General features: G+C 42.3%; 1 protein-coding gene across 1 annotated transcript in view; it reads right to left on the minus strand.

Moving 5' to 3' along the window:
* CRAMP1 (cramped chromatin regulator homolog 1) overlaps positions 1–26,305 on the minus strand; it is a 79,499-nt gene that overhangs the window by 22,499 nt on the left and 30,695 nt on the right. Inside the window, exons 6-13 of the mRNA XM_082260366.1 lie at positions 25,834–25,882; positions 22,944–23,038; positions 21,396–21,519; positions 16,210–16,291; positions 11,252–12,241; positions 6,321–6,498; positions 3,254–3,435; positions 249–317 (exon numbers count right to left, since the gene is read on the minus strand). Of these exons, the coding sequence (XP_082116492.1) occupies positions 249–317; positions 3,254–3,435; positions 6,321–6,498; positions 11,252–12,241; positions 16,210–16,291; positions 21,396–21,519; positions 22,944–23,038; positions 25,834–25,882 (1,769 nt within the window). The remainder of the gene's footprint in view (positions 1–248; positions 318–3,253; positions 3,436–6,320; positions 6,499–11,251; positions 12,242–16,209; positions 16,292–21,395; positions 21,520–22,943; positions 23,039–25,833; positions 25,883–26,305) is intronic.

Here is a 26,305-nt window from a genome sequence, read left to right on the forward strand (position 1 = left end):
CTAAACACATCTAAGCATTATGAGCGTTTAGTGCCTAAGCGTTTTTTGTTTTTTTTTTCATTTCAATGGCCAGAATAAATTAATATTCTGGCCAATGATATAAATAAATGCCCAAGCACTTGACACTCCAAAATGTGTTTGCAAAAATGTGGCTTAGGTGCATTTTTGAAGCTACTTTTCTCCTGCAGAGCCCCCAGTGTGCATGAGGCCTAAGAGAAACAAAGTAAAGATCTACTAGAGAATCTTACCTGGACAACTAAGGGTTTCCGAAGGTGTCTGCTCCTCTGCTTCTTGGCCTTCGGCAAGAAGAAATCAGGCTGAAGGGGTAAAAGACAAAAAGATTAGATTTAGGATCTCTGAAAGAAGAGCACAACCACTGTGATATGTGGACAGACAAATAAAAGGTACAGATAACTATGGAATTTCAGTCCAACATATAGGCTGTTACTCCAGATGTCCTCTACCATGGACACTAAGGGCCATGTTGCACTGATGATCCTGTTGCCTGTGAGGACGTGTCAGAGGCGGGATCATTTTGGAGGACACAGAAAGGGGGTAAAAACACTCACCTGCTTATGTGGATCACATGCTAGCTGGATGTGCGAGTTGGGGTCCTCTTGCTGCAACTCGCAGCAAAGAAGCAATTCCTTGCTTCAAAACAGATATGAGTCTTTCCTGTATTTTGTAGCAACCTGCTCATGGTGAATTCTCGCTAGTGATAGGATTACTAGTGGGCTTACGCTTTGGTTTCAGGATTGTGGCCTTTGCTGGAGCAAATAAAGAAAACTATGTGATCAGCAGTTACACTGGTGGGTGTTTTTTATTTTCCTTTTTGCACTTCCATAGTGGGTGTTTTTTCATAGTTATCGTCTACCTTCCCACTTAATACCGCTTCACTTGTAAGTTCTCCTCCCCGATTACTTGCAGCTGCTATGGTAGAAAATGTTGGGCACCAAGGAAAGACACTTATGCCCCGTACACACGTGCAGATTATCTGAAGACTTTTGTCTTCAGATTTACCTTTTCTATGTAGTGCAAGGGCCAGCCGGATTGCATACAAATTGAAAGAGTTTAGGTTTGACCTCATATTATATGGTTTTGGTAAGTCTGCAGACAAAAGTCTTCAGATAATCTGCACGTGTGTTCGGGGCATAAAGAACAGGCATGGTCTTTGGGTTATCGAAGCTCTCCAAATGCTTTACAAAGCCAATGCCTGTTCTTGAACACAAACACAAATGATGTGGTACAAACATAAAATTAATAGTACATTTGCATTGATTTAATCTGCCTGCATCATTTGGTAGGCAAGGAAAGTCAAGTCAAGTCAATGGCAAAGCACTGCAAAAACAGTCTAAATGCTTGAATGTCATTCCCTCAAACATCTCCTTTCTGGCTAGACCACAAGATTTTTTTTTTTTTTTAAAGAAAAATATATTTCACAAAGTGTTCTAAAGGCTTCAGGCAACACTGTACTATAGGCACAATATAGGCCTACAGGCATTTAACAAATGCCCATATCTAAGGCTCATACTGTTTTTTTCCACCATATCTGCTTTTTGTTCCACATTCTCTTCAAAATTACTGTTTATGTGCTCAAATCCCTTCCTATCCCTTTTTTCCTGCCTTCTCATTATCACTATAATAATGTTCCTAAAAAGTGTACCCATCCAAATATCTAAGGCCCAGCGATTGGCAGCACCAATGACAAAGTCATCACACGCATAGATGACTCATTTGTCTCCAAAACCAACCCAATAATTACCCATCCAAAATTCTTCAAAGAAATCATTTTGCTGGCTGTCAAAGTGCAAAGTAAACCTAAGGAAATTGGAGGCTCTAAATTTCTCTGGTTCCCATTTTAAATGGCATCACAAAGCCATAAGTTACTTGGGAACCCATATCCCAGCAGACCTTACACATACATAATGGTATTACATTTTGTTCTGTTAACTATTAAATTATCTTACTGATAAACATCATAACTCAGTACTTTACCTCCTACCCAATGACCCAGTGTCGCAACCTGCCTACCTCCTAAACGGTTCCAATTAATATTTCTTTAGGAGTAATGATCCTTCTGGAATCAGCAAAAATATCCTAAGTAAAGAGGTTGAATGGGATTCCCAGACTATACTTTATCATAATGTGACACACCTAGAAAGGCTTATTCACTGGTGTAGAAATGAAGAAATAAACAGGAGCTAGTAATGAAGCATAGCCTACTCCCCTTCATAGAGCCCTATGGACAATAAAAGTGGATCTTTCATGAATTAAACATCCTCTTTAGAAAACAACTTTAAATTTGACGTTCACCTTAAAAAAGATAAATAAATAAATGCACATATTTTTGCAGGTATAAAAATGTGCATTTATTTATTTTTTTCTGCAGTCTGCAGAGCATTGCATCTACAATCAGCAGATTGCAGGTGCAAAGTCAGGCTCCTGCAGACTCACCTCCCATATGAGCAGACAGTTACTGAAGAGCAGAAAGATCAACTAGGAGAGCACTCTACCAGTCCCCTTGTAGTTCATTGATAACTACAAGCTGTCTGCCGCACTGGTAGACAGTACTTGTAGTTCATTCATTACAAAATACCCTTTTTAAAGGACGACAGCAGTTGCAGGGAGAAGATCCCCCATCCGCTGTCACAGCGGGGGATCGAAGGGGGTCAGGCAGATACTCTTTCGTAACATATTACACCTTAAATATGGGTGTAACTTGTAACAGGTTAACAAAGGCGAACTTATACTCTAAATGTGGGCATCAAATATTTTTTTGTGACAGCCACCTCCCCTCTTATCCATCCCCACTGTCATCAATTTTAGGCCACCCCAACTTTTACATTGGTTACATAGTTAAAATCCTTAAAATGTGGGGCTAGAAAACATTTTACGTGGAACATTTTACTTTCTTTCAAAATTGGATGAATCTGGAAGTGTTTCCAAAAGACTGGAATCATCCACAATTAGACATCAGTGGGTGTCAGTGGGGGTGGGGGGGAATCAATCTCAATATGTTATTTATATTATGTCCAGGATTGAAGGCCCCCAGGCTGCCAACGCACATAAAATCCTTTGCCAATTAAGATGCAGAATGATCTATACTAGATGGGAGGCTAGTTGTGTTTGAAACATGCTTGTGAAATCCCCTTCATAGCATGGGTTTTTCTCCAAAAACGGTCACTCCACAAATAAGACTGAAAATCCACACATTCCAGCCCTGTTGATTCCTTTCTATTTATTTGGTACTTACGCTAATAGTGTCCAATTGCTGTCGGCCTGTCGTCTCAGTCTCTTTGCTTGGAGAGGAAATTTTAGTGTGCCGGCTGTTAGGAGGCAGCATAGTGGGAACAGCAAAGACCGCCCCATCGCAGCTGGTTGTCACAGAACCCAAGGGACCACCAAAGACTAGGGGACGAGATAAATTCCTGAAACCTGCAGGAAGAGGCATGTATTAGTAGATACATTCATACTTGATTGTACCACAGTAAAAGTGGTTCTACAGTTCAGTCCATTCTTGATCTCTGCCTGTCTGCTGTGGCTCTTCTCTCTTCTTCCAGTATTCACTGGAGGCTGTGATGGCAGTGGGTGCCATTGGCTCCTGCTGCTGTCAGTCAAATCCAGTGAGGGGAGAGAGGCGGGCAGGACCGAGCCATGCTGCGTGTGTCTTTGGATGGACACAGCCAGCTCAGGAGTGCACTCGTACGTGTGCCCCCATAGCACACAGCTTGATATGGGGGCACACTCATCCCAGTCGATGCCTTCTAAGAGGAAACGCTTTGGATTGAGGCTAGCAAAGTGACGTAAACTAGCGCGGACCGCACAGCAGGTAGCTGTGCAAGATTTTATCCCATATCGCTCAAATTTATTGTCCTTGATGTGAGTGCAATTTTTATATAAACTAGCTTCATACGTACTAATGCACTATGAGCATCTTCCATTATCTTTTATAAACACATGATGTGATTAATGAGATTAAGGAGCACCATAAGCCTGGATACATTTCCTGGAGCTGACTGACCACTTATCTTCCGAGGCGTTTCCACTCACATTACATTTGATCTCTTGGTGGGATCATTTGATTTGGTAAGCGGACAATTTTCACATAAAGAGCACAGCGGTGACGCACTTTCGATTGTGGATTATTTCCGCTGCACCACAGTTTGTTATATTTGCATGTGGGGAAGTTGGGGCATCGTCTTTTTACTTAACACATTAAATTGTGGAGCACTGAACATTTATGAACTTTTTGCACCATTATTTATTATTTTTTTTGTGAACAGATCGTGGCTACCTATTGACAAAAATCATTTTTTTATGTAATTCACTTGTTACACTGCTTTAGGCAACAAGTTTCCATTTGAACATTCACGATCGTTTGATTTTGCCTATTGAACATTGTTTATTGCATCTGTTACCTAATCACTTTTAGGATAATATCCCAGTCAAAAACAGTGCATCTCATTTCCTTTACAACATTTGTTTCTCTTTACTATTCAAGGAGTCTTTGATTGCAGCAGTTTTTTTTATTTCAAATATTTGCTGTTGAGCGCACCTTTTTGTACTGGTTATTACCACTTTATTACCACTTAAGGATGTGATGATTTAACCTAGGTCACTGCTAAAGGACGGTGGTGCAAGGGGGAAAGCACCAAACACACGGTGTAAAATCTAGAAGTTAGTTTTATTAAAAGCCATATCCATTTAATAAATCCAGCGTGTTTTGGGGGCTCAAAGGGCATCAACTTGGAGCCCACACAGGTGATGACAAGCTGTCAAAAAACAGTGTTTGGACAGAGTCCCTTTTTTTTCGTTTTACTGAAATACACCTGAGGACCATGCCATTTTAATCACTTCAGTATATGTTTCAACATCTGCCAAGAACGGATAAAAGGGGGCACTTTGAGCCGCAAAATAGAATTGGCTTTAACAGAAGGCAACGTTTCCTAAAACCGTTTCGGGTCTAAAATGCTGAGAAAGTCTAAGCTTTTATTTAAAAGATAAAATATGACTTTTGTGCAACAGACATGCTGGCCATACATAGTCAGAAATGGTTTCATATCTGCCCTGTCAAATTAATGCAGTTGACTAATGCCTCACTTCCACTGAGCGGATCGGTTCGGGTCGGTATGGTACGCTAATTTGAGTGTTTCCATTATGAAAGTGGCCCATACAAACGAACCAAACCGCACCATTCCTGATCCTCCTTCAGATGTAGGGCCATAGGAAATGGTACGGTACTGTTAGGGCGGAGCTACTGGCGTCACACGATAGATTCCACTGATTGGCAGACAGGAAAACTTCAATGCTCACGTCAAATGAAAGAGCAAAACAAACCCCTCATTTGGTGTAAACCCCGCATGGTCCCTGGTGGCCCGACTTGCAGTGGAAACGCTCACCTGAATAGACCAGACCATTCTAACCCTTCCAAACTGTACCGAACCGTTCCGCTCAGTGGAAACGAGGCATAACATAACTGTGCAGTGTGAGAGTCTTAGTCTACCTGCCTGGATATAAATCCAAATGTACAGCAGGTGCTCACCTGTTGGATTGTCAGATCTGTAAGGCACCTTTCACATGGATGGACTGATCGTGTCCCCCTGTTAGTTTTTCAGGTGGACTTGATTAGACCATCCAAAACTCCTTATGGAGTGGTGGATAGCTACAGTATCGCCAACATCCAATCCTGTCCGCTAAAAACAAGACAGATGGGGATCTGTTCCCCATCCATCTGGTGGATTAGATTGTATGACAGTCGTACGGAAACAGAAAGGTGGTCCGTTTTCATAAGACAGCCCATAGAGGACAGCGGGCTGTGTCCACTCTACATAAGCGGAGCGGATACGAACCTGCCATCCTCTTAGTGGGGATCAGCGGAGAAATCCCCCGCTGACCAGGCGGGTCTGCGGGTGGCCTGTATGAAAGGGGCCTTGGATGAAATCAGAACCCAGGTCCAACATCGTTTGGCCACCCTAACACTGCATAGGCAAACTGATTTAAGCCTTTCACACTATATATACCGATGCAGAGTTGCATGACCCGACCCAATCCATGCTATAAAGGACCAAGTGTGAAACATTACACAAATCAGCCTGGGTTGTGACAATCATTATTAATTAATAGTATGTGCAAATCATCATTATTTTAAATATTCTTCATTAGATTATTCCTAATCCACCATACATACAGTGCAAATTCATTTATTTATCCCTATTTTTTTTTTCATTTCCAAAGTCCAATAAAATGCATGGGCATTCATATTTACTGTTTACTGCAACCTCTCTAAGGCAACATGTTTAGTCACTGGGCACTCTGCTCACCTGAGGTATTGGAAGGCGGGGAGAAGGTTGTGTGGATCTGTGCAGGTTGCGTCCTCAAACAGTCCGGGTTTCGGGACAGCAAGGTGATGACCTTACCAGGTGGTGTGAGGGTCTGTTCCGGAACTGTTTGCTTCATGATGGAGGTGGCAACAGAAGTGGTTTCTGGTGTCTGAGAGGACTAAAAAACAAAAAAGGCCAAAAATTTACCTGGAAAACAAGTGACTTCCTTTGACCATTACCTATGAACAATTCTTGCATTTCTCTTCCTTTGAATATTATAGCATGGTCAACATTTCATTTCCACATTGTATTTCAATCATGTCTAGAAAATGCCCAATAATCATAACATTGATGTGTAAAAGTTTACTTTCTGAAGACCCCACACATTTATCACCTTGAATTCTGTGACACGTATTCACTATGTCCTGTGAGTAGGTACGGCTGTGTCACACATTTCACAGAGCCTGCCTTCTGATCTACAAAGGTGCAGAGAGGAGTCTCAGGAGATGGAGTCAGTACAGGAATCACTGCTTGCAGGCAGCAAAGCACCACAGATTATGTAGAAATGGAGCATAAACCAAAGTAATGAGAATGGGAGAAGTTGAAAAGCATGAAGGGAATGCAGGAAGTTTTTGAATGAGATGGCCAGCAAACAGGCAGCACTCACAACATAAAAGCAAATTGTATTGCTTTTACAATTCTGTTCTTTCCAAATGAAAGTGTATGCTGTGATTCAATATCTATTCTAATACAGTACTCATATAGTTTATTTAAGCTGAACTCCAAAACCTTTTACTTAACCAATTCCTTGGTCATTTGACAGGCCAGGTCCAGAGTAATTCATCCTCTTTCCTGTAGAGGAGTAGAGTGCTTTCTCGGGTGTCCATGTTACAGCCTGGCTGACGTGATCGCTTCCTATTGGCTGTTCGGTGGTGGGGAACTCTCAGCATCCAGAACATTGAAATGGACTGATGAAGCCCTCGAGAAGCGACCAGTTGGTGTGGGCACAGACTGCAGCTTTGGGTCAGTGGTCATCACTACCAGAAGCTGTGTACTTTGTCAGGAATTTTTTCTAAAGCCTAAGTCCAACCAAAATAAAATGGGCAGAGGAGGATTTCACCCAACAGAAGAGGTATCAGCACAAGGGACACATCTTACTGTAATTTATGTCCCTTGTGGTGATTTTTGTGTTTTTTGTATTTTGGCTGCACTTAACCACTTGCCGACCGCCGCACGACTATCTACGTCGGCGGTCAGCCCCTCACAGGCAAACTAACGTAGGGCTACGTTGCTTGCTTGTGAGGGTCTAGGGAGCGAGCACGCGCCGCCGGAGGCGCGCTCCCGCTCCCGCGTGGTCACGGACCCCCCCGCGCGTGTGACCAGCGGACCCGCTGTCCGCCGGCCACTCGGCGATCGGCGGGGGAGAGGGAGAATGTCAGGCAGCTTGTGTAAACAAGCCACCTGTTATTCTCCTCGCTGTAAAGACACTGATCACATGGATCTACTATGTAGATCCGTTGATCAGTGTCCTTACAGCTCAAGCCACAGCCAATCACAGTAGAAAGCACGCCCCTAGGGACACACACAGCCCCTCCCTCCCAAATAAAGTTAACCCCTTCACTACCAGTGTATTTTTACAGTAACAGTGCATATATATAGCACTGATTACTGTAGAAATGTCACTGGTAACCCCAAAAGTGTCAAAAATGTCAGTCAAGGGTCCGATCTGTCCGCCGCAATGTCGCAGTACCGCAAAAAAAAAAAAAAAAAAAAAAAAAAAAAAAAAAAAAAAAAAAAAAAAAAAATCGCAGATCGCCGCCATTACGCGTTAAAAAAAAAAAACAACAAAAATGACAAAAATCTTTCCCTTTGTTAGTAAACGCGATAACTTTTGCGCAAACCAATCAAAATACGCTTTTTGCGATTTTTTTTACCAAACATAGGTAGCATAAAACAAATTGGCTGAAAATGTTAAAAAATTTTGATTTTTACATTTTTTGGGGGGGAATTTCATATAAAAAAATGTGAAAAATATTGCTATTTTTGCAAAATTGACGCTCTTTTTTTGTTTATAGCGCGTGATCAAAAAATCGCACAGGTGATCAAATACCACCAAAAGAAAGCTCTGTTTGTGGGAAAAAAAGGACGCCAAATTCGTTTAGGTACAGCGTCGCACGACCGCGCAATTGTCCGTTAAAGTCACGCAGTGCCGAATCGCAAAATACCCCCTGGTCGGAATGGGGGTAAAATCTTCCGGGGCTTAAGTGGTTAAGCTTTAATTAGTGCCGAAAGGGGTAAAAAGGGTTTGGGAGGGAGACTTTTTCCTGGAGATCAGCTTTAAACAAGACTGCTGGCAGTTATTTAGCCTGTCTGCCATTTGTTTCTTTGATCAGGCCATGGCCATACAGCTAGCATACCCAATTTCCGCTTGTATTGATGTGTATACATGAAAGCACAGCTCATCACTTTGACAAGGAGATCTCAGAAGTAGAAAAATAAACTCCTTCTCCTGAGAAAGAGTGCAGCAGTATGATGGTCTACCATTACTTTACTGCACCTATTTATTGCTCAATTTAGCTTAAAGTGAACTAAAATGTGATTGTGGGTAGGTGGTCTGCCTGTAAACAACATTTACAAAAATACTTACCTGTCCCACTGCTCACACCATGAAAACCCTGCTTTAATAAAAAAGGGAGCTTGTTGGCGACAGACTCTTTATAAACCGACACCTCTGGTAGTGTCAATCTCCTGGTCCCCTGCTATGCTCTGTGGTACTATTTGTCAGCCACTGCCACTGAGCGCCGACAGGACAGCACTTTCACCAGATGATTTTTAGCAGAGGAGACACACAATAGAATAAAAATGCCTTTTGTTAGCAGAATAGAGTAAAACTGGAACCCTTGTTGTCTGTGCCCCCATTTCAGGTTTCCCTTGCTTTTTATTTGGTGAAACCAGAATTAAAATTAATTTTCTTCTCTGTTAATAAAGCAGTCTTTGTACAGATACTTTTATAATAAGAATGGCCAAAGGCATACAGATTTTTTTTTTTTTTACAAAAGACAACTGACCGTCCTCAAACAAGCTACACAACAATAGGACCTGCTAAGGTCTCCCTGGATTCAGCCGACAGATGTTAATTACATATCAGCAAAGCTTATTTTGGCTTTCTCAATAGGAAAAAACTATTGGTTAAAACAGGAATTCCAACATCCTGGAAAAATCAAAATATCATACAGAAAACATCTGAAGATTGGGTGCCACACCTCTATACAGTTAGACTTTTTGCAAGCTTGAAATAGTAACATTATGGCTTTTATTGAGCAGTATATAGCAAGCCTTAAGCAGGCCATAGATGGTTTAAATCAGGCATGTCCAACCTGCGGCCCGGAACCCCAGGCAATGCGGCCCACTGCCCCCTGACAATTTATTTTTTTTTTGCTGGGGAGGAAGGAAGTCGGATCGGGGGCACGGCCACAGTAGCTTTCAACTAACTGTAGGCAGAGGCTGCCTCGGAGGGGAGGGGGGGGGGGGGGTGTGAGCATGTGCAGTTTTTCTGACTCCTACCACCATGACCAATTTAAATCACTGAAGGGGTCATGGTGGTTAGAGTGTTCCTTAATATCTCTCAGAAGAAGTAAACCTCCATATACTGATTTCATTTCATTATCCTCTGGTTGTGTTAAATTAGTGCCTGGTGCGGCCGCGCGGGAAGGGCGCAGCGGCATTTTATTACTTATATACCTTAACTATAGTCTATATTTTATATGCGGCCCGAGAAAATTTCTCTACACTCAATGTGGCCCAGAGAAGCCAAAAGGTTGGACACCCATGGTTTAAATCTTGGCCGATTCAGCAGGAACCGGCCAAGATTGGAACCGTGTATGGGCAGGCTGAATGTACCCAAGTTGATAGATCGTTCAACTTGGGTACAACGAGCATGTTGGATTTTACATGTGATTTTTGCTAGAGACTATTGTAGCTGCTAGCAATAATCACTGTGTTCTCTTGGCGGGGACAACTCCCCATGCTGCCCTGCTAGGAGAACACCACTGCTTCATGGGAGGGATTCCCCCATTCAAACTAACTGTGTTGATGGGGGAATCGAGCGAATTGCTTTCCCGCAACCCGTGGTTGCAGAAAAGAAACTTGCTCTGTCTGTGGGCGGCTTTACATCCATAGTCTTCCTCTGTTGTACATTCACTCAGCCTCATGCATTGATAAATATTTGGTGCTAAACAAATGTTTGTTTAGTGCCTAACTCCTTTCTTCTTCTTTGGAATCTGTATATTAATATTCTCAGCATGATGCCTTGTAGCACATACATACTTTTTCACAGACTAGAATTAAAAAACAATAATAAAAAAATAAAAAATAAAGTCCTTATATGCCCTTAACACATGCATGTAATCACCATTTGGATAGCAGAATTAAACTCCCAGGGATATTCACTCTCTCATGCCAGCAATATGGCAGTTAAATCTTTTACCAGACGCTGTCACCTTCTCCTCAACTACTTCCAGATCCTGGGTTTTCTGCCTGCTGATTGGCCGGTTGAGGAATTACATCATCCCATGCATGCACATGGTAGTCCACCATTCTGGCATAACCAGATTGTGCTGTGAATGATTGTTGACCTGCGTGTGCGCAGCTCAGTGTGCATTCAAAAGAGGACTGCAACCAGGAAGGTAAAAGGTTTTTTTTTAATGCAGGAGAGACATAGAATCCATCTTATACACTATAGAGATGCCTGTTTGTTTTTTTTTTTTTCATCAGTTAACTTTAACTAAACTATATGGACGTTCCTAAAGCTGGCATGGGCATCTAGGTTCCAATGAACTATAGGCATTAAAGGGTTAAGCAAGCATCGCTCAAAATTATACTTTCTCTGTACAAAGTCCAAACACAAGTAAAAAAAAAAAATAATTACTTACAGTTTTAGGGTTCACTTCTGTAGCAATGAGTCTTAAAAGACAATTGAGGAGTCTCTGTTTGTGGCGTAGTGGGCATTCAGGATCATCAGAATTTTTGGGATCCATCCACTCGTACTCCAGCTGTAACTTGCCTGGCTTTCCCAACATGAGGTAGACCTCAGCTAGTGTCAGGTTTTCCGAAGTGCGTTGGTTCCAGCCTTCCTGATGCAACTGTTCAGTAAGCTGGTTAGAGTTGTCTTTGGGAGCTTTGGATGAACCACTCTGCTCCTTCACCTGAGAGTCCGTTCCTGACGGTTGTGTAGTGCAATTCTCCTGCTGGGGGTTTGCAGGCTGAACATCAGCCTTTTCCTGGCTGGGAGAAGCTGCCTGGCCAGAGTTTTTGGGATTTGTACTGGGAGATATGGGGGGACTTATCACAGCATTTGCTGTTGAAGGGCTTCCTTCTGGAACTATGAGGTCTTGGCAAGACTTCAGGTAACGAGGAAAAGGGTCATTTATTGACAGTTCATCCACAATTGGCAGCTCACTGCTGGACACTTCACCAGGTATGTCTGAATTGACTGACATATCCATGTTTTCTGGAGGGGCTTCATCGGGGGTCTTTGGACCATCTGGAACCCCTTCACAAGCCATGCTCTCTACAGGACCATTTTCTATTGTTGGGGTCGTGTCTGCTGTAGCATTGCTTGCAGTTTCCATTTTGTTTGCTTGTTTAGTGTCCGTGCTGCCACGTGGGCACTTTAGCTGCACCCTCGCTGTCCCTTGTCCAGTCTGGATACCTAAAATCTGAGCAGGTGGCAGGAGAGCATCCTTGGAGCTTTGTTTGCACTTGCCAGACTCTTGCCAATGGACGGTACAATAAGCTTTGGAGTGAACCACCCTAGCCACACCAGGTAAAGATGACAACTGTGCCGATTCTGGTGGGAATAGGTATAAGTCCTCTTTGGAGTCCTCCACCTCCGCCAGCTGCGGATCCTCTATCGATTTCCTCTGAAGAAGTTAGTAAAGGAAACTGACAAAAATGTCAACAGACAGTCAATGATATACCATTTCCTAACAGGCAGACCTAAATTATTCTGTTAATGCCAAGGCAAATTTAATAAAAGTAAAACTTCATAAGTGGATCAGTCAAAAGCCTAACCAATTCAAACTAAGCATATGATAAAATATGAGCATGCATCAAAACGATCAAGGAAAACAAAGCATTAAAACGTTAGGCAGCCCTTAAAGTTATACTAAAGCTTAAAACGTTTAAACCTTAATGAATTCCTTGCATTAAAGAGGAGCTCCAGTCTACCCCCCCAAAAATTAAAGTCAGCAACGACAAATACTGTAGCTGCTGACTTTTAGTATAAGGACACTTACCTGTCCAAGCATCCAGTGTTGTACTCACCCAAGCCAATTCTTCAATCAGCTTTGGGTCCAGGCATCAACTTGACTAAGGGAAACCAGCCACGAAGCCTTGTGGCTTCACAGGCAGTTTACAAACTGCACATATGTAAGCCGTGCTGTGCTTTGTGAATGGTCCGACAGTCTACCAGGCCCTAGGACGTGTCCCAGAAGGCTGCGGGGGGAAGGGGTAAACTTTCGCTCCGATAACAGCGATGTGACTGGAAGTGGGAGCAAGTACCTGTCAAAACCAGGTATCTACTCCCCCCCCCTAAAAAGTGCCAAAAGTGGCAGAGGAGGGGGGGGGGGGGAGGATGCAAATAAGCAAAACTTTTTAGGTGAGGTTCCTGCTTTAAGGTTAACAAAAAAAAAAAAAAAAACACACGTCTTAGATTTTCTTGTCCTCCCCTTCCCTGTGTGAAGGGGAAGGAAGGGGAAAAGTGATCCAGCGCTGTGCATGGCTGTATCTCTTCTCCCCTCTTCACACATGGGAATCGAAAGAGCAACAGGAGCTATTTGCTCCAGCTGCTGTCAATCAAATGCAGGGAGGAGAAAGTGAAGGGCAGGGCTAAACACCGCGGTGTGCATCTATGGAGCGCGGCTCCATAGACACCTAACTCGGGAGTGAGCAGGCACCATGTGCCCCAATAGCAAATGGCTTGCTATATGGACACATAAAGAGGAGGAGCAAAGATCGCCAGTGGGGGACTCGAGAAAAGGAGGATTGGGACAGCTCTGTGCAATAACATTGCACAGAGCAGGTGAGAAAAACATGTTTTATTATTTTAATTTAAGAAAAAAAAAATTTACTTTTAGTAACACTTTATTAGAAGTTGAGCTTAACCTCCCCATAAGTTGAGCTTAACCCTCCCACCTTTCTATCTCCTGAGCCTACCCACTGGTGCTTTAATTTTACTAAAACCAAGAACCTAAGGAGTGGGAGAGGGAAGGGCAAAACCTTTACAGGCCGAGTTTAGATTTGAATGCAAATTAAAACACTCCTATTTTAACATGGGGTTTACACTGAAGGTAACCTCTATGTAAAATAGATCTGAACCCAGTACCAGAAATTTCAATCTTTAACATGCTCAGGTAACCTCAAAACTCAATTTACATTTTTTTTTTTACATCTGCAGCTTTCAATAAATAATACCTGTTAATCCTACCATGAAGGTCCTTGTTCAGGCACTTCCTATTATAAGGTGACAACATTGTGGGGTTTACTAAAACTGAAGAGTGCATAATCTGATGCAGCTCTGCTCAGAAAGCAATCAGCTTCCAGGTTTTTTTTTCTGTCAAAGCTTAATTGAACAAGCTGAAGTTAGAAGTGGATTGGCTACCATGCACAGCTGCACCAGAGTTTGCACTCTCCAGTTTTAGTAAATCAAACCCAGCGTCCGTCCCTCAATTGCTCTTTTGCATTGTCACATCTTAAGTAGCCTAAAGCCTAGGCCGATTGTTAGGCTGACATTCTGCCTGTGTGTACGTCAGCCTGTCCGACAGAAGCCGTCCGTCGTGCATGCTGGAAAACCAGTTGCTGGCCGACTCCCAATCAATGCTCTCAGCCAATGGCAGAAAGCACTGATCAGAGCATTTTGGCAGGGGCCGTCCCCGTGTCAGATCACAACAGCTCAGCAGGGGAGAGCGCTTAACTAACCTAGCATGGTTACTACAGCAGCTCCGACCAGAGCTGTCTGTCTGTTGGTGCGTACCGGGTTTAAAGTTGCTGTGCAGATGCCCATTGAACTGGCATGGTGCATTGTTGTTATAATATGGAAACTTACCTCGAGAAATTCCATGCAGTCACCTCCAGAGCAAAATGTGGCTACAAAGAGGCTGCAGGCGTTCAGTACACAGAGATAAAACAAAGGATAAAAAAAAAGCAAAAACTGCTTTTTAAAAGGAGAACCAGACAACTATTTAGGATACTTCGCGCTTAAAACAATATCATTTAGTTAGAGCTTGGATATACTTCAATTATTATTATTATTTTTTTTTTTTTTTGTAATACCTTCAGTTTTAATTGCACAGGTTTTGTGACAAGTTTACTAAAAATTAGAAAGCAATTAAACATTTACTGTAGAAATTAAAAAAACAATCAGGGGTACAACCTAATAAGAGTAGCATCACATCCCAATTAGAGAAGCAAAATACATATTATAGGACAAAAATTAACTTTTTTTTTTTAGGTGCACACAACTTCGGAAATTGAACCTACTATCTCTTTTTAAGTTAAAACTACAAATATTATTTTACACAGATCATATAAAACCAATAATGTGATGAATATTCTGTATAGCCACTCTTAAAGCGCTAGTCTCTGCTAACAAAGCCACACCTTCTATATAAATGTACACCCAAGTATAAGGATACAAAGCATATAAATATATACAGTAGGTTTGCCATCTAGGAGGTACGGTAATTGTATACAATGCAGAGAGTTATCCTCTGGCCCAACGCGTTTCAGTTTAAATCTTCATTAGGATACCCTGATAGAACTTACACATCAGAATATAGGTATGGAAGTAGCACTACATCTCTATTAGGAACACCCCAATACCACCCTACATGAGATAGGAAAAAGGATGGCAAAAAAAGCAAAGGTCCCAAGCATATATTACTTAGAACAATAGGGATCATGATGACGGCTGCTAAGACTTTCAAGCTCAAAGTTTGATATATATTGGAAAACAAAAACCATTAATTCCCATATTGTTGTTACTGGGGATGCAGATGTGGACGAGCTGTTGCTCGACCCAGAGGATTTATCTAAAGCTTGGAAATTTTAAGTGTATCCTTTATTATGGTTCTCTTGAAATAAATGGCTTTTGTTTTTTAACATATCAAAGCTTGGTAGAGTCTTAACATTATCATGATCCCCGTATTTCTAAAAATATATGCTTGAGACCTTTGCTGTCCAGTTGCCAGAGGGTGCTCCGTTGCCATCCATTTCCCTATTTCTTGTGGGGTGATCTTGGGGTGTTTCTAATTGAGATGCAGTGTTACATCCATCCCTATATTCTGATGGATAAATTGAATCATGGTCTCCTGATGAAGCTTTAAACTACGAAATGCATCAGCACCTGAGAATACCGCTCTGCACTGTATACAAATTACCCTACCTCTAAGATAGCAAAACTTACTATATATTTATATGCTTTATTTCCTTATACTCAGGTGTACTTTCTACAGGAGGTGTGGCTTTGCTAAAGAGATTAGCGCTTTAGGAAAGGCTATATATTATATATATTCATTCATCACATTACAACATTGCCACCAGAACAGAAATAGAGGGGAAATCTTCCAATGTGGACACTTGTTCCGAGCACAATTGCTGGTATTTTCTTCACATTGGAGGGATATCCTCTCTTTTCCTGTTGAATCTAAAGGACTGGACAAGTGAAGGCAAATTTCCCTAACAAGACACTACAGCAAAAAATTAAACTGACATTGGTTGACATATCAACCGGTCTGCTATTCTGAGCTAACAGAAGGGAACATATGTGGCTAACATTTTACCTTTATCCATAGCCCAAATATCTGAAATAAACACTTTTATTTAAGGATACAACTCGGACCTCCTGCAGTGCCCACTTTTGTTTCAGGAACTCTATGAGGCTGGAGACTTTTCTGTGCAGCTCGACTATCATCCTGGTAATGGAAGGAGACACCAGAAAATATATAAATACAAAGATACTTTTTTTTTTTTTTATATTTTTATTGCTTTTTGGGACACACAATCGTGTGCTAGTTTCTGTTTTACATACAACCCAACAAACAAGCAAAAAGAGTCAAGATCATTATGTTAGTAGAAATATACAACAGTGATCAATGAAGTATAGAATTTTTGAATTTCAAAAGGATACAATTAGGACGGAGATAAAACTAATCTTTGTGGTATAAAGATAAAATAGGGCCAATCCTGGCACCGTTAACTAGAGACTCCAAAGCTTTTAAATCTTTTGTGGGCAGTTTCTATGCTGGACCACCAGTTTTTCCTGGGATTTGGTATGGCCAACCTGATGTTTCCATTCATCGATAGTGGGAAGAAGCGAGGAGATATCCATTTTTGGGCTTATAATTTCCCCGATAATTGTATAATAACCTAATGACAGGGGCTTGTGTTTTGGTGGGTATAGAGAATCTTCATCAAACATATTCAATAAACACACTTTGGGGTAAAGTGGTAAGGTTACATTATTTACTGTGGAGATAAAGGACACTACATGCTGCTATGAGGAAGGCTGCATTAGTCGAAACGCGGTGGCATTTTTGACACTGTGTCTATGTATACGTAGCAAATAAACTTCCAGGAGTACATCAAGTTGCCGGGATTTTCTACTAGGAAAGGACACTACTTCTCTCCAGTACCGGTGCAACTCGGGGCACCTACAAAGCAAATGTACATATTAAATCTGCTTGTTCCCTGTCATATGTAGGGCAGTCAGAGGTGTCCCTGTGCTGCCACTGAAATTTTTTAATAGGGATGTGATAGATATATATATATATATACACACACATACATACACACACACACAGTTGCGCAATTCTTTGTGTAGGAGATAGCAATACTAAAATAACTGTAGCGAGTGACTGCTTCTCTTCTGAAATGGATCCCAAGAATTGAGAAATAAGCCCATTCTTGGGAACTTGTATGTGCCAGCAATGGCAATATTGAGTTCTGCTGCAGAAATAGTTTGTGGTGGAGGGCCTAGGCTGCTGATGCATGCCTAAAAACAAAAAAATTAAATAAAAAAATAATAAGACACTTACCTGTCCCTGGATCCAGCACAGTCCTCAACCGAACCAATTCTTTAATTGGTTTGGGTGCAGGTGCCATGCGGCTTCACTGCTGGATTCCAACTGCACATGACTAAATGGTCCTGCAGGTTTCTGGGATCTGTGATGTGTCCCAGTAGCCTGTGGGGGAATGAGGAGGGGGGGGGGGGGGGATTCACCAGTTTGGGTAATCCAAACTGATGAATTATGTAATATGTAGTGCAGCTGCGGTGCCTATACCATTTTAATAAGATTAGTCCTGCGTATAACTAAGTGGAAGTTTACAACATCTAGTACATTTAAGTTTAAATGTAAAAGTGGAGACAGGTTGAGGCTTAGGTACACCTGCAAGTCTTTGGGAATAATGACCCCTAAGTATTTAAAAGTATTAAGTACTTTCATTTGAGATGCCTCAACAGGTACAGTTCCCGTAACAGGGTCTGGTTGGAGTAGAACTGATTTATCCTAAGTTTATACCGAAACCCGAGAACTTTCCAAAATGTGCCATTAGTCACATTAGAGAAGATATTGTGCGCTGGGTATCTCCCAAGAAGAGCAATGCGTCATCTGCATACAGGGTGATCTTCACATACGATGTAAGAAGTGATTTGGGTCTGTATGATTCTGGGAGAAGAGAATCTTTACCTGGTTTCAGGAGAACAACTATTATCGCTTTCCCTATAGAATCCGTAAGGGCTCCCAGAGAGCATGCTTCCTTCAATACGTTCAGTAACTCAACAGTATCTCACCATATCTTTTATAGATTTGTGATGGAAGTCCATCAAGTCCTGATGCCTTATTTGAGGAGTCAGATTCCGCATCTATTAATTCCTCCAACGTAACAAGTGACTCCAGGGACTGTCTTTCATCTAACGTTAATCTGGGCATTTCCAAAGTATGCAAACACTGCACCACAGTTACCTGGGGACTGCACAACAGTTACCTGGGGAAACTAACCTTTGTCCTATATAGACCCTGATAAAGCAATCCAATATTTCCTCGGTTTTATATGTTCGGTCACCCAACTAATTAATAGCCATAATCATGGAGGAGTTTTGTTGTGAACAGACAATACCTGCTAGCACATAGTCTATATTTTCACCCACTTCAAAGTGCCTTTTTGGGAAAAGCAATGCTTGCAGTCTGCCCTCATCTAAGACACAGATTTATAAAGTTGTTGAACCTCCCTCCACTGAAATTAATATTTATCAAGGGATCTGCTATGCATTGTTCTTCTGCCTCATGTACCTCTTTCCAAAAGTTTCCTCCCACTGCCTGGTGGGGTTCTTAACCCTAGAAATATGCTTATTCAGTAAACCCCCCCGCCAAGGAACACCTTCATGGTATCCCATATGATCAGTCTGGAAGCTTTATCACTACTGGTAGTGAAGACATTTGCTAGTATAGACATTTTAGAATCTTTCATAAATCAGACTGAGCCAGAATGGGTTAACCATCCATGGTATAGGTCTATGAGGGTTAGATTTAGTTTTTGTAATGGTGAGTGGTCTGACAGGCAGAAAGCAGACTCAATCCATGGAAGAACCGAGGCCATGTCCAATGACAAATCATTACGAGAGTTGAAATGATAGGTGCTTAAACAGCAGGAGTGCTGGAGCCTGTCTGGGCGGCGTGGTCGCTGAAGTTGCACCGGTACAAAAAATGGTATGGGTGCTGATACAGAGTATTAGCACGAGTATTCATACTCGTGCAAATGCTCCGAAACTCTAAACTGATACTTTTGCAGTGCAATTGGAGCAAAAGCGATGCCCATTCCTGCACCGCTCCAGTGTAAACAGGAATCACACCACATTCCTGTTAAAAGAGCATGGGGTTCTTTGCAGTGCGATTTGCGCCCTTTCATTTTGTATGGGCTCAAATTGCACAGCAAAGGTATTGGTATTTGGCATCTTCGAGGATCTGCGCAACCCTAATTGTCGCCATATATTGTATTCTCCCACAGCATGTACGGGATCATTCGGGAATCAGGCCATGAAGCGAGATAGGCATTTCAAGACCTCTCCAATATCTGGCGGGGGGTCATAGATTTTAGTCAGTACACAATATTTAGCATCTAAATGTACAAAGTAGAAAATCAGATTGACCTTGCTCATCAGTTTTAACTTGGGTGCAGGAGTAAATCACTCAAGATGCCACTAAAACACTTACAGCTCTAGGGCATGTAGAGTATGTATGGTTGGAACAGATGTATCCTATAATCTCCCTCAAAATGGGAAAGAACAATATATAAAACAGTATTCAGATTATGACTGAGCAAATTAGAAATTGTTCCAGCAAAAGGTACAGATCTAGAGTTTACATTCCCCAAACGACTCCTGGTGGTAAAACGTAGATCATGAATGTAGCTGGTGTAACTGGAGCCATCTGCACAGGACTTAAATCTATGCCCATGGAAAAATCCCAGCAAAACTTTGCTAAAAAAAAAAAAACCACACACACACAAACTATAAACCAATATTTCCTTCCAGGAACACTGCTGGTGTAAAACCTGCAGCCCGAAAGTGAGTCCAAACAAAAGCTGCAGTAAAGGTCACAGTCTGAAACATCAACTCATGCTGACAAGGTATAAAAGGGGCTACCAGCCTAAGGCTTCATGCACACTAGCCTACAAAGGCAGCTCCTAAACTTGAGTGCTGCTATTTTGCAGCGTTTTATGTTTTCTCACAGCCGCGACAAATGTAGGCCAGTGTACATGAAGCCTAAAAGAGGAGAACTCAAGCTATAAGTACCGTATTCAGAAGCAAATAGGCAGGTTATTTATTCCTGGAGCAAATACTCTGTGAATTTCTATCTAACCAGAATCCTGCTGCACCCAGAGTATCAAAAAAATTGTGTGTATTCTCATCAACAACCCTGAGTTTAGCTGGATAGAGCATTTTGTATGGAAGTTGGAGTGCTCTGAGCCATATTTGGACATCTATGTACTTCTCACAATGTTTCTGTACTTCTGCTGAGAAATCGGGGGGGGGGGGGGAGGAGGAGATCTTTGCTCCATGATAATCAATATTCCCCTTCTTAAGAGCCAGTATGAGGATTATATTTCTGTCCTTATAATTGAGTTTCAAGATAAAAGGGGGTGGAGGATGACCAAGAGGTAATGGACATGCATTCTGCTATTCTATGAGCTTGTTCCACAGCAAATATAGCAGTAAAACTTTCTCTAGCAAACAGTTCAAATTAGCCATTTTTAAATATAATCAGCTGGGTGTTTGCCCTCAAAACGTAGTAGACTGGTAGACCTAGGAAACGATCAATATTCTTCCTTTGTTTGGTCTATATATATTCCAGCTTAGATTTGTGAATTAATCATCTTAGCTCTGGGTATGTTTTAGTTCACCTTTCATGTCATACTGGGCTGAGCTTACTCTCCCCTACAGCTCAGTGGCACGTTTGCATCTCTTTTGTAAGTTCTGACTGACAAGTGTTATATCTTCTTTAATACTCAGGACCTGGGTTGGTTAGGGTTTACAGGGGGGTATTACAGGTTGTAATGCGAGAAACACATCTGCCAGCGTTGGTTCAGTAGCAGCATGTGAACTACCTGGCTGCATCACCTCTCCATGTGTCTCACATAATGCTGCCTCTGCCCCACCAACCTCCTGCAGCAGATTGTCTTGTAGGCTGAATCATGTACACCCCTCCTTACTAGGCATTTCTTCAGTGGCTCAGGGATCTAGATGGGGTACGAGTATCGCTCTAGCTTACCCGCAATCTCCCTCGCTTATCTCAGGACCGCCCACCACTGGAAGACCAAGGAGGAAGGCGATCTTGCAGGTCATGTGGCCTGCCATAAGACATCAGGAAAAAGGTAAGTAAAACATACCGTTGAGAGGGGGGAAGGCCTAGAGCCCAGAGTAAGACTTTAAATACAATTTACCCAGTAACATTATAGTTCCCCTTGGAGTAATACACAGTTGCAGTAACTGTTATCAATGTCTTCGATCCATTCTCATACCTGAGGCGTGGATTCTGTGCCAGACTCTGTACACGTGCCCAGGCCTGGTTACTTCTTGGCTGAAGTTCTACAGGTACCTTCAGAGGCAATCGCACTGGTTTCTGATCCTCTTCATCACTCAGGCCTGGAAAAGTTACATTATTAAAATTCAATAGCTGAAGCCAGAAGAAAAAAAGAAAAAACCTAATGCCTATGCAGGCAGCCAATTGTAGGATGGTATGGAATTCATGAAGCTTACAACACACACAACCCACCTCTGAGGCACAAATAAACCTCATCGCAACATTCTAAGTGTTAATTGAAAATCCTATTTCTTTAGAGAACCTTTTTTACCATTTAATTCTTTATTTAAAGCAACAAAAATAAAATACAGAACCATGATTTTTCATATACTCTAACGGATAGTAAATCTACAGAGAAGCTTTTTTACACAATGTTTTGGTCTCCCACTTTTGCAATCAACAAAAAAATTAGATTGTGGACAGTAACAAATTACTTTACGGCGGAACATTACCCATAACAACCGGATAAAAATTAATGTTCTAAAGCAAGAGGTGGTGTAAATTGCCTCATGCATTGCTCTTGTTTCTTCTTACCAGACACTGACATTTTGCTGAAGCCCAGAGACCCTGAACAGCAGTAAATCATAAAGCGGAACTAAACCCGTCAATTTAACGGTTTCAAAAAAACAGTTAAATTCCTGGAATTATGGGATTGCTAACGGTCACATTTGCTTGTGTCCTCAACCAAACTGTCAAGCCATCAAATAGCTGGTGTCATAAATGATCACATGTGCAGCACCATGGGAGTTGCAGATTAAACAGAAGCAGCTTTCTTGGCTGTAAAGTATAGGAGGGTTTAAATTTTGCCTTCTACAAACTCATCAGTACCTTAAAATGGAGAGCAACTGAGTATGTGCAGAGCAGAGTGAAACAGTCTATTAATGGATTTTAAACAGTATAGACCCTTATTTTTAATGTTTTACATAGCTTTACCTACAAAAGGGGCCAGCCTGAAGTGATGTAGCAGGACTTAATTTTCTGACTAAAGTTCCACTTTAAAAGAGAAGCATGGGAATGTTTTTTTGGAATCATACTTACCTAGGTGGATGCAGCATCGGTCCGTTGTTGCATCTGTCCCCCGCCGGCTCTAAGACTGAGAACTGAGCGATCAAACACCTCTGACTGCTCGGTTCTCAGAGCTCTGTGAGCAGAGAGTTGGTGACGGTCAGTTACCAACTCTCTGCTCTGGAATGCTGGAGATCTGGACTGTGGATCTGTGTGAGAGCAGCAGTCTGGATCTCTAGCCTGCTGCTGGCAGAAGAGAAAACTGACATATCCTTTACACTTTTTGATTTTTTAAAGCAGACTGAAAGCATTTAAAAAAAAAAAAAAATATCCACATGGTGCTTTATTAATATAAATGTATAATAAAATAAAGGAAGGCTTCGGTCATGTTAATGTGAATTGATGATAAGCCTACCCAACTAACAGTATTCTCTGGATCAAGGAAAAACACTTTGGCTTTGAACAGATTGGTAAGTGTTACCTGTCTTCCCTTCAGGGTCACAAAGTTTCTTCAACGCTCGGCACATAGGAGCCTTAATTCGCAAGTTCCTTCCCTTGTACCGCACAGTAGTTGCTCTGTGAAAAGATATTTAAAAAACAATTATCAAACCTTATTGAATTTAATTTGGGGCTACCTGGACATTTAATGTGATACAAAAGTGCACTGAAGTCTAAATGTTCAGAACTAATTTAGCAGTGTCATTTAAAGCGACCCTGCAGGTTCCATGTTCCTGCAATAGAAGAGCTCATATACTTACCTCTTTGCCAGCTTTCATGCGAACCTCATTTCATGGCAGTCATTGTGATCACATTATTGGGAACAGAGCTGATTGATTTCTGATCAAAAGTGATGATCGGAATCACCAGTGACAGCCTGACCTGGCGACTAGTAGTACTTACACCTGGGAAAGGTTGATCTACAGAATACAGGCACCTAGTGATCCAATATGAGGCCAATGAACAAAATTCCAACACACAGTGCAAAGCAGTGCATGACCTACTGCAACCAAGCAAAAGTAATCTTCCTTTACATTACCACAAGGCTGAGGAAGGTGGAATCTGATGCAACATTTATATTTGGCTTCTGAAATTGTTTTACTCTTGAACATTGATGCAAAAATGTTCAGCACATGAAGTTTAATCTTTAATAAAATACATGTGCAAATTGTTGTTAGCCATATGTGCCTGTCATTAATACTTATTGTATGTTTGGTCACAGAAATAATCATGCCTAAAAATGTAAAAAATATATCAAAGCTACACATATGGCAGTGTAGGGAATGGATTACACTCTTATTCATGCATTTCTGTAAGATTTGCCAGGTAAATGCCAGGTAAATACCATCATTTGTAAAGGTTTTCTTGCAGTCACATGTTTTCTTGCTGGGCTGTGGGCGTGACCCTCTAGGTGACTTCCTTCTCCCGTTCTAGACTGCACTGTCCAACAGGGACAGCTACTCCATAACTCACTCTCGACAGAACAGGTGAGCAGTACATTGCTCTGCAGATGTAGGTGTTGTAGGCATTTCTTCACAGTGGCAATGCCTGAACGATAGAGGAAGCCCCAGCATGCCTATGCAGTCATATATTCCTTAGGGAATAAGCTTGAGATAGAGGGTTACAATACTACTAGAATTTCAGCAACAGCCTTGCATTGCTGTCAGTCTCCAAAAGCAGTGGTTTCCAAACTGCAGCCCTCTGCTTGCCTTCATATGGCCCTTTTGGTATTATTCCCCCCCCCCCCCCAAACACTTTTTACCAATGGGGCCACTCTATTCCACCCACTGACACCAAGGATGGGGCAGTATTCCACCCACTAACACCAAGGATGGGGCACTATTCCTCCCACTGACACCAAGAATGGGGCACTATTCGACCCACTGACCCCAACGATGGGGCACTATTTCACCCACTGACTCCAATGATGGGGCACAATTTCACCCACTGACCCCAACGATGGGGCACTATTCCACCCACTGACCCCAACGATGGGGCACTATTCCACCCACTGACCCCAACGATGGGGCACTATTCCACCCACTGACCCCAACGATGGGGCACTATTCCACCCACTGACCCCAACAATGGGGCACTATTCCACCCACTGACCCCAACAATGGGGCACTATTCCACCCACTGACCCCAACAATGGGGCACTATTCCACCCACTGACCCCAACGATGGGGCACTATTCCACCCACTGACCCCAACAATGGGGCACTATTCCACCCACTGACTCCAACGATGGGGCACTATTCCACCCACTGACCCCAACGATGGGGCACTATTCCACCCACTGACCCCAACGACGGGGCACTATTCCACCCACTGAACCCAACGATGGGGCACTAATCCTCCCCCTAATACCAAAGATGGGGCACTATTTGCCGTAATACCAAAGATGGGGCACTATTTCTCCTCCTAATTAGGGATGCACCGATCTGACTTTTTTGGACCCGATACTGATACCGATATCTGGCGTTGTGAAATCGCCGATACCGATCCGGAGCTACATACAAAGCAAGCGGCTGCAGTACAGAGCAAAGCCGCTACTTCATGCGTACGGCTCCTCCATTCACAGGCGGAGTGCATCTGATATCACTCTGCCTGTGAGCCGGACCTATACAGGAAGTAGCGGCTCCCATCTCATACTACTACTGCACCTAGTAAGGGATGGCTGAGCCGTTACCAAGCAAGAACCGGATCGGCCAGTGGATCGGTCAATGTTACCGATTCCCCGATCCATCTAAAATGGCCATATCGGAGCCGATATCCGATCCGAATATCGGATCAGTGCATCCCTACTCCTAATACCAAAGATGGGGCATTATTCCTCCTCCTAATACCAAAGATGGGGCATTATTCCTCCCCCTAATACCAAAGATGGGGCACTATTCCACCCACTGACACCAACGATGGCGCACTATTCCTGCTCCTAATACCAAAGATAGGGCATTGCTCACTACCACTGACACCAGGACATTTTCTACTCCTACTGGCCACAGTCTGCCCCCCCCCAAAGGTTTGAAGGACAGTAAACTGGCCATTTAGAAAGTTTGAAGACCCCTGCTCTAAAGGAAGTAAGGTCAACACAGACATACTGGCAGTATAAGCAGATAAGAACTGCTGGAAAATCAGGGGTTTTTACTTGGCAACATACATAGAGGGAATCTTCGGGAATGCACAATATAAAACTATTTTTTGCCTGGAGTTACACTTTAAGTGAACGTGTTGCTTAGCCCCTACGAAACATTTTGGTTAAGATGGGCTTTAAAAAAAAAAAAAAAAACATTAAACCCCAAGGGCAGTGCCAGCACCCTGGTTGACATATTTGGAAAGCATGAGGTACAACAGAGGCATTTTATACCCACCCTAACTGGATCAGCTCATTCAGCTTGGCGGCGTTCTTATCATCCATGCCTACAAAGAAACAAACATTGGAAATATAGACTCGCTAGATGCATGACTACCACATGGCATCTATATAAAGCAAAACTTTTCAACAGTACTTGTAGTTATCATCATCACTTGATAAAAATTTACCATGTAACCCGTTGTGTGCCAGGTTACTTCTAGTGTAAGTGTGTATGAGAGAGAGAGAGGAAAAAAAAAAAAAAGGAGAGCAAGCGAAGCATCTGCATGCTGGAGACGTTTGTATACTAAAACATGGGTAGCCTGCAAGGGTCTTTCTCCATCAATGACTGTTAAAGAGATCACATGAGAAGAAAGCATCCCGAATGGTTCCGCACTGCCAGCTTCTCAGCACAAGGAAAATGTGTTTCTCTACCAATCACAGTTGTTAATGGATAAGCTCATTTGATGTTGCACGAAAGACTCGGCAGT

The sequence above is a fragment of the Pelophylax lessonae genome (assembly GCF_965119305.1).
Source record: "Pelophylax lessonae genome assembly, chromosome: 6".
Lineage (NCBI taxonomy): Eukaryota > Metazoa > Chordata > Amphibia > Anura > Ranidae > Pelophylax > Pelophylax lessonae.